The sequence below is a fragment of the Kogia breviceps genome, chromosome 8 (assembly GCF_026419965.1).
Source record: "Kogia breviceps isolate mKogBre1 chromosome 8, mKogBre1 haplotype 1, whole genome shotgun sequence".
NCBI classification, from domain to species: Eukaryota; Metazoa; Chordata; class Mammalia; order Artiodactyla; family Physeteridae; genus Kogia; species Kogia breviceps.
Window position 1 is genome coordinate 23921381 of NC_081317.1, and position 12825 is coordinate 23934205.

A 12825-nucleotide genomic window follows, 5' to 3' on the forward strand; every position below is an offset into this window, starting at 1 on the left:
AATTGCTTTACATTGCTTTGTTAGTTGCTGCTGCATAACAAAGTGAATCAGCTATATGTATACATATATCCCCGTATCCCCTCCCTCTTATGTCTCCCTCCCACCCTCCCTATGCCACCCCTCTAGGTGGTCACAAAGCACTGAGCTGATCTCACTGTGCTATGCAGTGCTTCCCACTAGCTGTCTGTTTTACATTTGGTAGTGTATATATGTCAATGCTATTCTTTCACTTCGTCCCAGCTTACCCTTCCACTCCCAACCCCGCCCCATGTCCTTTTCAAGTCCATTCTCTACATCTGCATCTTTATTCCTGTCCTGCCCCTAGGTTCATCAGAACCATTTTTTTTTTAGATTCCATATATATGCGTTAGCATGCTGTATTTGTTTTTCTCTTGCTGACTTACTTCACTGTGTGTGACAGACTCTAGGTCCATCTACCACTTTAGTGCTTATTATCTTTTTTTTTTTTTTTTTTGTGGTACGCGGGCCTCTCACTGTTGTGGCCTCTCCCATTGCGGAGCACAGGCTCCAGACGTGCAGGCTCAGTGGCCATGGCTCACGGGCCCAGCTGCTCCGCGGCATGTGGGATCTTCCCGGACCGGGGCATGAACCCGTGTCCCCTGCATTGGCAGGCGGACGCTCAACCACTGCACCACCAGGGAAGCGCTAGTGCTTATTATCTAGTGGGGACTTGGCATATAATAGGTGCTCAGTAAGTGCAGAATGAAATTGAAGACACCCCCCCCATGGACTTTGACTGAAGGGCAGTCTGCCCATGTGGTCTGAAGGCACTTGTGTTGGAGGTAACCGTCTGTGCTAAATACAACGCTAAGTGCTTCACAGCCATTTTTCCTGGTATAGTGATCCTTATGGTAAGTGCCATAACGATGTGCAGTGGCTTGGGGAACTTGGAAATGGACTGTCCACTTTGACCAATCTGTATTTCACCAGTTTGCCAAGTTGCATCCACCCTAGAGTTTCTGAGCTGCCAGGAGGTCATACTGTCAGGCTTGGTGGCCCAGCAGTAGATGGCAGGGTGTAGTTAATGGGATGAAAGCATCCATGTCAGACCTGGGGCCGTCAGTCCACCTGAGAGGTTCTTCCTAAGGCTATTGGCACATGTCCTAAATGATTAGAGGGTGATGAGGCACAGATATCACCACCCTGCCTTGCCCCCAAGTGATGAGGGCATCACCCAGCTCTAGGAGAACCATTTGCCTTGCCCCGCAGCCAAGGCAGACGAGAACACCAGCTGTCATTTGAGCCCTTCTTGGAGAAATTACCTATCTGAGTTGGAACCACATTAGTGTAATTTAAGATGCTGTCATTATGTCAGGTACAAAGGAAAACTGAAGGTGTAGACACAGAAATGGGGAAGTTTTTGTCACATTGTCTCTCCATGTCCCCTCCTGCCCCCAGCCCATCAGTAAATGCTTCTAGTTCAGCCACAAAGAAGCCGGTTTGCCTTGGACTATGAAGATCACTAGAGAGCCTCTGTGGGTTTGCGCAGTGAAAGGTTGTGTACTTCTTCCCATGCTTGAGCCTTGAATATGTGTCTTGCTGCAGTTGTCCTTGAATTGATGCCTCATGAGTTGTGATGCAGTGGCCCTGCTCGGAGGCTCTGCTCTTTGAGAACTAATTTTATGGTTGATTTGGAAATTATTTCAGGCACAAAGAAGAAGAAGGGAGGAGAAGAATGGGATAGTCATTTGTTGTGCGTCCATGATCTTGTCTCATCTTTGTCAGTTTCCCTTTTGTGGATAAGGCATCAGAGACCCAGGACAGTTAAGTGACTTGCCCAGGTCACACAGGTAGTATACGGTCAAGTTGGGAGTCAAGCCCTCCCGCCTCTGAGCTGTTTCCACCACGCCCCACACCCTTCACAGCTGGGACCCTGGCTGCAGAGTTCAAAGACTGAGCAAAGTGTCCTCCTGCCGGCAGGTTCTTGGAAGGCAGGCAGCAAAGTGTCCCCCTTGCCTGGTCTCGGGGGAACCTCGTCATTGGCTTCTCCCTCCTGTGCTTGATGATGTCAGAGGCACAGTTAATCCAGTCTTGCGCAGACACACCAGTAAACACAGGGCTCGCTTTGGCCCATGGGTGCAGCGTGGTTCGTATCAAGGAGGTCTCTTCCCAGACTGCCCTTCTAGCCTTGCCAGGTCCCTAGCTTCACGGTGACATCTTGGTCAGAGGTCAGTCGTGGCCCCCAGCCTTGGGAGCCCAGCCCTCACCTTTTCTGGGCAAGTGTGTCATGATCTTCACTTGTGACTTTGCCCAAGGCACCAAGCAGCTGCACATCCTGACCCAGACCACCTGGCGGTATTAGGGGTGCCGTCCAGTTGAGAGCTGCAGATGAGGGGCTGCAGTCAGGTGAGGGGACAGTCACTAGGTCCCCGCCCTGTGTCAGACACCGTCTCCTGCAGTCCTCCCACCACCCCTCCGAGTATGGTATTGCTGCTTCCTCTGTGTGGACAGGAACATTTTAACTTCTTCTCCTGCGAGCCAACTGGAGTCCCTTTCCTGAAAGGTTGGCTCTGGGACTGGGGCTCAGAAGCCACTGGAAAGGGCTGCTGGGTCCATAGTGTGTTGCTGTCACTGGGGGTGTTTGGTCATTTGCTGGCTGGTCGGTGGGATGTCATGTTAAGCAGTGATTCTCAGAGTGTGTTCCCTGGGAACATACTGCATCCGCTGCGTCAGCATCCCCTGGAAACTTGTTAGAAATGCAAGTTTTCAGGCCTCATTCCAGACCTATGGATTTAGAACCTCCGGGGATGGGGGCCAGCAATGTGTGTTCGAACGAGCCCTCCAGGCAATTCTGGCGCATTCGAAAGCCGCTGTGCTTTTCAAAGTAATGTGTGCACCACCCTCCTGGGCACGTGGTGGGTTTGCTCCAGCAGGTCCAGGGTGGGGCCTGAGATTGTGAGCAGGCTCCCAGGTGATGCCCACGCCGCTGGTCTGCGGACCACACTTTGTGCAGCAAGGTATCAGAGGTAATTAGAGTTCATAGCAAACAAGGTATAGAGGAACCCCTGGAGGATTCCTTTTTCTTCTGGGGCCTGCCTCCTGCACTGCAAGGGTCGGGGGAGTGGAGAGGGTGGACTTTCTCATTCACGTCCTGGAGGAATGGGCCCCCTGTGTCCTCGGGCCCTGCATTCCCTGGGGCACTGGGCAAGAGCCAGGACCAAGCGGCAGCTTCGGGCTTTTTGCTGGGCTCGCCTGCGTGGCCGCTGCTCCTTTCTGCACAGCCGGCTCCCTCCCAGCTTCTGCCTGAGTTGCCGCAGTTGCTCCCGTGGCCTTCTCACCCCCCTCCTCCCTCACTCCTCACTCCTTCCTTCTCCCTCCTGCCAGATTGTTTCTCCCTGATTCTGCCTGTACCGAATTCTTGATTGGTCCTCTCCAGCACTGCAGGCTCTGGAGTGCACTCAGACCCACCCTTAAAGAGAGCCTTGTTACATGGTTGTTTCTGGGTGGGTGCCCATTCCCTGCAGTTGCCTTTTATTGCAAATTCAGGCACTACAATTTTGTGGGGGAAATGTAATCAGGGCCTCCCTGGGCCAGAGAAATAGTCGGGAGAGGGACAGTCATAACTGAGATGATGGTGTATGGCCCAGTGGGGAGCGCCCTGGAGTGATTCATGGGGATTCTGAACGTACATGTGGGGACCGAGTGGGAGTTAAATGCTCCTGAAAGCGGGGAGTTGGTTATACATGAGGGGGTACCTGTGGTGTTTACAGTCAGGCAAAGTGCCTTTGGACCTGGTGCTGCAATAACCAAAAGCATTTACTGTCTCCTGTTTTCTCCCTTTTATGAAACCTGCAGCCGAGCTTGGGGAGTGCGAGCTTCCGGAACATACACCAGAGCTTGTGTCTGAGTTTCGGTTCATTCCAAATCAGACAGAAGCGATGGAATTTGATATCTTCCAGAGATGGAAAGAGTGCAGGTACCTTGATGCTACCATCTAACATTCTGATATCTGCATTGGGTCATTTATAAGCATTTGTCAGACTCTCTTATCTGACGGCAGAGTGGTTCCGTTGATGGCTGTAAAATCGCAGCTCCGGCTCTTCACTCCCTTCTCTCCTGTGCTTCAGTCCTGTTTTTCAAAGGCCCACAGGACATCTCTCTTTCCAGAGGTGTACAGTAAAAACCAAGCCACACTCCTCTTTCTTCCTCTGAAGTACAGGGCCTGGTCCTGATTTGCTCGTTGCATAGCCAGGGATGCCATGGCCATCCTGGCCTCCTAACCAAGGCAAAGGGGTGCTGCCTTGATCCACCCGGTCCCGCACACCTGGGGCTCTGTCCGTGGCCTGGACTGCTAGGGCAAACCCTTTAGAAATGTGTCCTGGGGTTCCTTACGGTGACACTCGTGTTTGAGACCGTGTGTTGTAGAGAGTTGTATTTCAGGACACGTGGTCACCACAGCTAAATCCAGCCCTGCCACTTCTCTCTTGCTTTGTCCTCTTTCCTCCCTGAGTCACCCTAGTCTAGCAGTTTGATGCCTGGATAACAGGGCCACCGCCTCTCCTCCCGCCCGGCCCATCTTCCCCAAACACTGCCTGTGCCCAGTCACTCTTGGACTCAGAAACCGAGCATGGTTTCCCGCTGTCCCACAGCCACTCTGGCTCCTTTGCAGATGGAACGTGACAGTAGCACATTCTCGTATCCCATTGAAACAACAACGTAGAAGCGGGCGGGCGGGCGGGCGTGGAGTCTTGCCCCGGTCCCTGCCACACCCCACCCATGCTCCTCCCTGCACGAAGCCGCTGTGAGCAGCCAGCTGTGTATCCTTCCAGCCTTTCTCCTTCGCACACGCATGCACGAATCTACACGCACAGAGTCGTTTCCCTAAGCGTTCCTATTATAAGCCCTGCTCTGTCCTCTTTCCGCTCAGTTAACAGTCTGTTCTTGGAGGTCGTGTCATGCTGGTGTAAATCGGTAGCCCTCATCCCTTTAATTGCCCCGAGCACCCCTTCATGTGGCCGTGCCCTTCAGGCTTGTGTGGGTGCACGCGTTGCAGTTCACATGTGTCTCGTTGGTTTTTCTAAGGGGAAAGAGCCCTGCCCAGGCGGAACTCTCCTATCTGAATAAAGCGAAGTGGCTGGAAATGTATGGGGTAGACATGCACGTTGTCAGGGTAAGAACCGTGTGCGTTTAAGTAATTGGTTTTCCCGGTGACTGAAAAACGTGTAAACAATGCAAACAAAGTAATGCGGTGAGGAAACTGTTTTGCATTCTGCTCTGTGACGACCTGTTAGAACCCTCTACCGACTGTGCCTTCGTTTATTTGTAGGGAAGAGATGGCTGTGAATATTCTCTTGGACTGACCCCGACAGGCATTTTAATCTTTGAAGGAGCTAACAAAATAGGCTTATTCTTTTGGTAATTTAGTTTTGTCCTATATTAAAAATGTCTTTTCCTATTTTGTGGTGGAATTATATGTGATGGGTGATTATCGAGGGATATTTGCAACACCTAGATTCATTTTTAAAACACACGTACTCTTGCATTTGTGGGTGTCTGACAAATGGCAGTGGCGCTTCTGGATAATCACACTTAACATGAATGAGTGATTCCTTGAGCAAATCTGAGCTTAAACGGTAGAAAGGAAACGGTGGTGTGATGGGTAGACGGCACTGCTGCAGACTGTGCTTTGAAAATGCTTTCTCTCTGGCCAGGCCAAAAATAACCAAAATGGATTTTAAAAAGAGCAAATTGACGCTGGTGGTGGTGGAGGATGATGACCAGGTAAGCCTTGCCTCCATTCCTCCTCCTCACCGTGAGTAATCCTGAGTCAGTGTTACAAATCCCCGCTCACCGGGCCCCCCGTGCTTCACCTTCGAGGGTCGGGAGCAGCAGGAACACACTTTCGTGTTCCGCCTGGACAGCGCCCGGACCTGCAAGCATCTGTGGAAGTGCGCCGTGGAGCACCACTCCTTCTTCCGGCTGCGGATGCCGGGAAACAGCAAGTCCAACAGATCGGACTTTATCAGACTGGGCTCTCGCTTCAGGTTCAGGTAGGCACCGATTTTACAACACGGTCGTGTGTCTTAAAGGAGGGCAGTAGTGATGTGGGGTGTTTTTTTTTTGTTTGTTTGTTTTTTTCGGTACGTGGGCCTCTCACCGCTGTGGCCTCTCCCGTTGCGGAGCACAGGCTCTGGACGCGCAGGCTCAGTGGCCACGGCTCACGGGCCCAGCCGGTCCATGGCACGTGGGATCTTCCCGGACCCGGGCACGAACCCGCGTCCCCTGCATCGGCAGGCGGACTCCCAGCCACTGCGCCACCAGGGAAGCCCAGCAGTGATGTTTGGTGAAAAGGAGCAGTGGCCCTGCATCTGGAGGCTTGGGTTGGACGTCCTGCCCCTGCTTCTTTCTTAGCATCTGACCTATCGTGGAGTCGCCAGAGCTCTTGTAGCCTCCGCATCCTCGTCGATAAGATGAAGCTAATAATCACAAAATCATTAACAGCTGACATTTCGCTGGAACTGTGCTGTCTCATACAGTAGATGCGAGCTACCTGTGGCTATCTAAATTAATTCATGTTCAATACCTTTAAAAATGTGGCTCCTTGATCTCACTAACCACGCTTCAGGTGCTCGGCACGAGTGAGATGGGTGACTGCCACATGGGCCGTGCTGATGTAGAACACGAGCGTCGTTTTGGAAAGCTCTGTCGACCACACTGCACTAGAGCTTTTCATGTACCAACTCGTAATCCTCCCCATGGCCTTAATGAGATGGGTCCTCAGATTATACCCATTGTACAGATAAGGGAACTAGGTCCTGGGGGGTATATAATCTGCCCAAAGTCACAACCAGTCAGTGGTAGAGCTGACACTGAACCCCAGGCAGTCTGGGTCTTATGTCTTATATTTTAACCACTACTCTTATCGCCTGTCACATGCCAACATCAAGAAATTTGGTGACAGTTAAGAATGAGAGCAGATGTCACCGTGTGTGTGAGTGACCCAGGCTGGGCTCAGGAATATTTGAATCTGAAAAGACCCTGGAGAAAGAGAGGTTTATTCCGATATATTTAACTTACGTTTCTAAGACCATGTCTCTCAAAGTGCACGAGAACTCCCTGGGTGTTTTCTTAAAATGAGGATTTAGGACCTCATCTAAGGCCTTTGTAATCAGAATCTATGGGGGCTCACGTGTGGCTGTATGAATAAGGCCTGGGAATGTGTGTCTTAAATGCACTCCCAGGGGGGCTTCCCTGGTGGCGCAGCGGTTGAGAGTCCGCCTGCCAGTGCAGGGGACGCGGGTTCGTGCCCCGGTCCAGGAGGATCCCACGTGCCGCGGGGCGGCTGGGCCCGTGGGCCGTGGCCTCTGGGCCTGCGCGTCTGGGCCCGCGTACTGCAAAAAAAAATAAATAAATAAATAAATAAAAAATTAAAAAAATTAAATGCACTCCCAGGGTCGATTCCTGAGGCGTGTTTACAGATCTGAGACTTGCTCTTATAAGATCTAAAACCTCACATGGTTTCATAACCTCTGCCCACACATGGCATGTCCTTGAACTCTATTTAAGATGCCAAACGATTTGTTCATTTCAAATTTTTCTGCTGTGCACGGAAATGTCTGTGCCCTTGTGTTTAAAGAATCGCTTGGTTTGAATGTATTTTTAAATGCTGCAGAGGGGAGTGGGGGGGGGGGACCAAGTCCTTTCTGAGAAAGAATCGACTCATGGGTCCTGCGAAGGAGGGATGGAAGGAAGAGGTCATAACTGCGAAGCCTGGCAGAGACGTTGCACGGTGTGCTGAAGTCTGCTGTGCTCCAAGTGAGCAGGGCCGGACTGTTGAGTTTGCCCAGGCGGGGTTTCCATCCTGTCAGGACACTCCCGCGGGACTTGGTCCAGCCCAGCGTGAGAAGGAAGGGAGTTTGGAGATGAGTTTGCCCCTTGGAGGCAGTTAAAGCAGGTGGCAGGTGGCTCCTTCCAAGTGATAAATCATAAGCCGAGGGTGGCTGGAATGAGGCAGTGGTAGATCAGACAAAGACAGCATTGCCTCCTGGAAGCTGTAGCTGGACGTTGGGTTGATGTAGAGCCTTGGTGAAAGCAGCAGTGTTTTTCTTGGCATAGCAAGGAAAGCCAAGGTTTAGTTAAGTGCTCATTGATAACAGCCTTTTAAAAGAGTTAAATGTCTCCCTAATATGATTTATGAAAGGTATTTTACGTGTGAATCGGCGTTCTCTTAGTCAAATATTCCACGTACTCAGACCTGCTTGGTTTGTGCAGTCAAGTGGCTGGTACCTAAATTGCAGGTTTTGTCCTTTGGCGGAAATATAACACAGCCTGGATTTGGCAACAGGGATTTAATTTTCAAAGGGAAGGCTAAATTTAGTGTGTGTCTTTACCAAACGAGTTTGAGATAAGTTGAAATTTACATTAGAGCTCTTGGAAATAAAAGTTCACTTCCAAATACATATAATGTACTGACATTCTGATATTGGTAGCATGCAGTGAAATGTTTGCTTTCCAGTGGCCGGACGGAATACCAGGCTACACATGGCGCCAGGTTACGAAGAACCAGCACCTTCGAGAGGAAGCCTAGTAAACGCTATCCATCCCGGAGACATTCGACATTCAAAGGTGGTGTGCTTTTCATTCTGTCTTGGAATTTTACATCATGGTTAAGTTGGTTAATAAGCCCCGAGGAGTTTGGTGAAGCAGTTTGTGAAGGAACCGCCTGCTCTTCTCTGTCATTCTGAAGCCTTTGACAAAACCCCAGTGGGATTCTCTTGGTGGGAATCAGGCTACTTTCACCATCCACCTGTCTATTTACTCTTTCCCATTGGGTGCGTTCATTTCCTTCTCCCCCTTTTCCTTATTTCTTTTCTTGTACCTCTCTGCTTCTGTTGGACCTGGGACCTTAGGGATATCATAGGTAAACATGTTTCTTGCCCGTGAAAGGTGATGACATGTCTCGGAGGGAAGAACAGTCCCTTCTCTCCTCCATCTTCCAGTTCTAATTGGGGACATCAGTCTCGTGCTAACCAGAATTCTGACCACTTAAAAGCAGAACCAGAACTAATTCAATACTGGACTTGGGGCCCACAGTCAATCCAAGCACACCATGCCCTTGAATTTAGCCAGGCCCCAGGATGCTTGCCCCTCCCCACCCCCCCCTTTCCCGAGCTCCCCGAGCTTTGTCTGTCCTTTACTACTGTGGCCTCGCACCTGCATGAGGCCTGGTACCCAGTTACAGGTTCAGTCAGCAAATGAGCAAGCCGGGCTCGTTTCTGTTTAAAGCCGGCCTCCAGATGCCATTTCCTAGCTCTCCTTTGTCCACACTTGATTGCTCCTCCGTTCGGGACTATCTTGTTCTTTTATAGCAGGACCTCTGCATCTCCCCACCCCACTCTTGTTCCCGCCCATATATCATTGTACTGGCCATTTCATATGTTTTTCTTGTATAACTCAGGACTTAGTGGGCCTTTGTGGGACCTGGCACCTGTGCTTTCCCATCTAGAATCTTTAACCTTGTGTTCCCCACTGTTTCCTTCCTCTTTGAACCAACGTTACAACAGCGTGGCAGCCAGAAACTCTCCAAAGCCATTCTAGGCTGCTTTCGTGGGGAAAAAAATTGCCCAGAGCCCAAGGAATGTTGTGGCCTCACTTTCAAGAAAGACCAGCGGTTGAGAGGGTGGGGCTGTGTCCAGGGAGGGTGACAGGTCCGTGAAGGGTGATTGATTGCAGGATTTGGGCGTGATGAGTGACGGGGCGGGGCCGGGGGGTGGGGGCATGAGAAAGCGCTCTGTCCCAAGGGCTGTGTTCACCTCCCTGGTGAGCATTGTTATGCTTGTGCATGTAGCCAGTTGGGTCAAAGTTGCCCAGAAACACCCAGGTCGAAGGAGGAACTTTCTGGTGGGGCCGTCCAAAGACAGCGCTTCCTCTTTACAGAGTGAGCGCCCAGTCCTTGGAGGCGTACAGGCACAAAGGGAAAGGCGCCGCGGTACGGCCGCTGCAGAGGGGAGGGCGCTGGATGCCACGAGGTGGCCTTAGAGCTCTTCCAGACTCCAGGTTCCGTGCTTCTCCTCCAACTTCCCTTCCTGGTCTTCATCCTCTTTCCCTCCTTTATCTTACTGACATTTTCTCCAGCCAGAGTTCCAGCATCTTTGTGAAACTGTTAATGATTTTCCGTGCTCCATTTTTCAAAAAAACGAAATGGTGTCTAGGTACACAAGCTCTACCTCTATCCATGGCCCCTTCCGCAGACTCACACCCCGAACCTAGTCGGAGGTGTCTGCTCCGAGCTCCCCTGCACAGACTACTGCTTGTATTTCAGCCTTTGATCTTTCACGCCTCTGTCTCTGTCTGTGTCAAGACTGTGAGCTCCTTGAGAGCAGGGACTGTCTGTCTCTGCGTCCTAGGACTCCTGGCCCTGGGAACTAGCTCAGTGAGCATGTTCTGAGCGAATTGCAGGTTGGGGCACAGCGGGAGGTGATTTACTTTTCCTCCAGAAAGGAGAGGTAGCCAAATGAAGATTCTGCCTCCTGGGGTTGGGACTGCTTTGAGATCACAGGAATCTCTTCCCTGATCATTGGTAACAAGTGGTAAAAATGGTAAAAAGTGGTAAAGCTCTCTAAGATGTCATACTTTTCTGTTTTTCCTTTAAAGCAAGCAACCCGATGATAGCAGCTCAGTTCTGGTAAGTGCCCCCAGAGTCCGGGTATGGCTCTGCTCTTGAATTACTGTATTTGTTTGCAATGTTGATTTTTCCTTAATACAGTTAAATCACAGAGTAAAGCACCTGATGGTTTCCTCTCCACCCCCCTTTTTCTGCTGCCTGGCTATACTGTCCACCTGGCTTTCAATAAGTACACAGTAGAATGTTCCAAGACAGTTTGTTTTTTTGGAAAACACAGATGCTTTGTTTGAGTGGCTTTGTGCTTTGTGTATTGTAAGTAACAGTGGGTGATAAAGGTGATAGGAATGTGTATGGCACAGTGTGCTAACGGCACTGCAGGCAGTGATGGGAAAGAAGGGCCGTGCTCTTGAGCAAAAGCTCCCCGAGAACAAAAACTGGATCCGCTCAGTGACGTGCGGGTTTCATGTCATACAACGTAGAAGACCTTTATCAACACCCAGTGAGATTCCTGTAGGAAGAGAACTTGTCACAAGACTGAAACTCTAGCGCCGGTGTCAACAAACTTGTTCTGTAAAGTGCCTGGTCGTAAATATTTCAGACATTGCAGACTCTGCTGTCTCTCTCAGGACCATTCCACTCTGCCCCCGAGCATGAAAGCAGCATAGACAGTTTGTAAATGAACGACTCCAGCGTGTTCTGATTAAACTTTACTCACAAAAGCAGGTGGGCCAGGTTCGGCCCCTGGGGTGTGGTTTGCAGCCCCCTTCTCCGGCACAGGTGGCCTTGATCTTTTCTGTACGTTGGAACCACCTGCTGAGCTTTGAAACCCTCAGCCAGGCCACACCCCAGGCTAATGGAATCAGTCTCCGGGTGGGGACCTGGGCATCTGTGGTTTTAAAGCTACCAGGTGAGTCTCCCAGGTGTGCTGCCCAAGAGGACACTGTCCCCCACCTGGTGTGTACTTCTCTTTCTCTCCCTGAAACAGTGGTTTTCTTATGTGAGTGTCGACCTCAGTGGACAGCTGTCATGCTAGAGGATCACAGACTATATGATTGTTTCGGCCCTTGTGTCCAAGCTCCAGCCACTGGTAGCCCCCTCTGGTCATCCCGGGCACAGGTCTCAGGCTACTAGAGAGGGTGGTCTTTGAGGTCAGCATCTCTTGGTGTGCCACACGCCCTGGGCAGTTGGTAGAGTGCGGCGTGTGGAGGAGTGGGTTAGTGATGAGGGATCAGGAGGCCTCCTGCCCAGCCCTGGCATTCCTCTGACTCAGCGCTGGGGCGGCCTTTTTCTCACCTGAAAACAAAGAGGTTGGGCTATAGATCAAGCGTTTTTCGAGATTTTTTAGCTTTTGATTTTGGCCCACTAGGAGAAACCTGTCATGGAAGCCCAGTACAGAGAACAGACCAAAGCGGGAGTGCTCTGGATGACACCTAGCAGGGAGGGGAGGGCGGGGCTGGCACCTGCTGCTCATCTCCACCCACCCCCCCACATCCCACAGGCACAGCCCCAAGACACCTCCAAGGACCCCAAGATTCTGGAGAACGTAGCTGGCCGTTGTATCACACAGCTGGAAACTCAGCCTGGCACTCTGATTGCACACGCTGCCTGCGGTGCCATTCGGCTGGGCGTCAAATGTCTGGCTCTTCTGTCTGGGTTCAGTTCTCAGCATCTCAGGAAGGGCTGCCGGGTCCTGTTGAACTGCTATGCATCAGGCCTGGACCCCTGAGGATGGGAGGAGGTACCAGGGATCCTGCATGGGTTAGTTTTAGGCCTGCAAGCTTGCCCTGTTTCCAGGATCCCTATGGCAGGTAGTATGCTGAAAGTATGCCTGTCAGCATGTCTTGTTTTTAATTCTCAGGGGCTTGTGGGTTCCATTTCGTTCCTTTGCTCTCTAAGGAAGTGATTGTTTTGCTTGTTTGTTTTTCCCTGATAAAATTACATTTTCCTCTTAGCATCTAGCAGAGATTATATATATTGAGAAACAAAATCAATTAAAAAAACAAATCTCCACCACACACACAAAAACAACCCAGTAAATATACGCTTTAGGAACAAATGAGCTAATAACCACTGTTTGCAGCTGTTCCGTTGCTCTTCATAGCCTGTGGGATCCTGGGGGTGGGGAGGATTTCTATGGGAGCCGGGGATAAAACTGTGCTCTGGGCGCAGAGGTGATGCCAGGAAAATAGCACCTTGCAGAACACTTAGCCCTCCTGGTAAATGCAGCCTGGGGTGAGTCT

At 50.9% G+C, this 12825-nt stretch overlaps 1 protein-coding gene across 5 annotated transcripts in view; it reads left to right on the forward strand.

Moving 5' to 3' along the window:
• EPB41L4B (erythrocyte membrane protein band 4.1 like 4B) overlaps positions 1-12825 on the forward strand; it is a 145999-nt gene that overhangs the window by 60801 nt on the left and 72373 nt on the right. For all 5 annotated transcript variants that reach the window (XM_067040993.1, XM_067040990.1, XM_067040991.1 and 2 more), the window contains exons 7-13: positions 3817-3937; positions 5044-5131; positions 5288-5376; positions 5673-5742; positions 5839-6011; positions 8477-8586; positions 10615-10645. In XM_067040993.1, coding sequence (XP_066897094.1) covers positions 3817-3937; positions 5044-5131; positions 5288-5376; positions 5673-5742; positions 5839-6011; positions 8477-8586; positions 10615-10645 — 682 coding nt within the window. The remainder of the gene's footprint in view (positions 1-3816; positions 3938-5043; positions 5132-5287; positions 5377-5672; positions 5743-5838; positions 6012-8476; positions 8587-10614; positions 10646-12825) is intronic.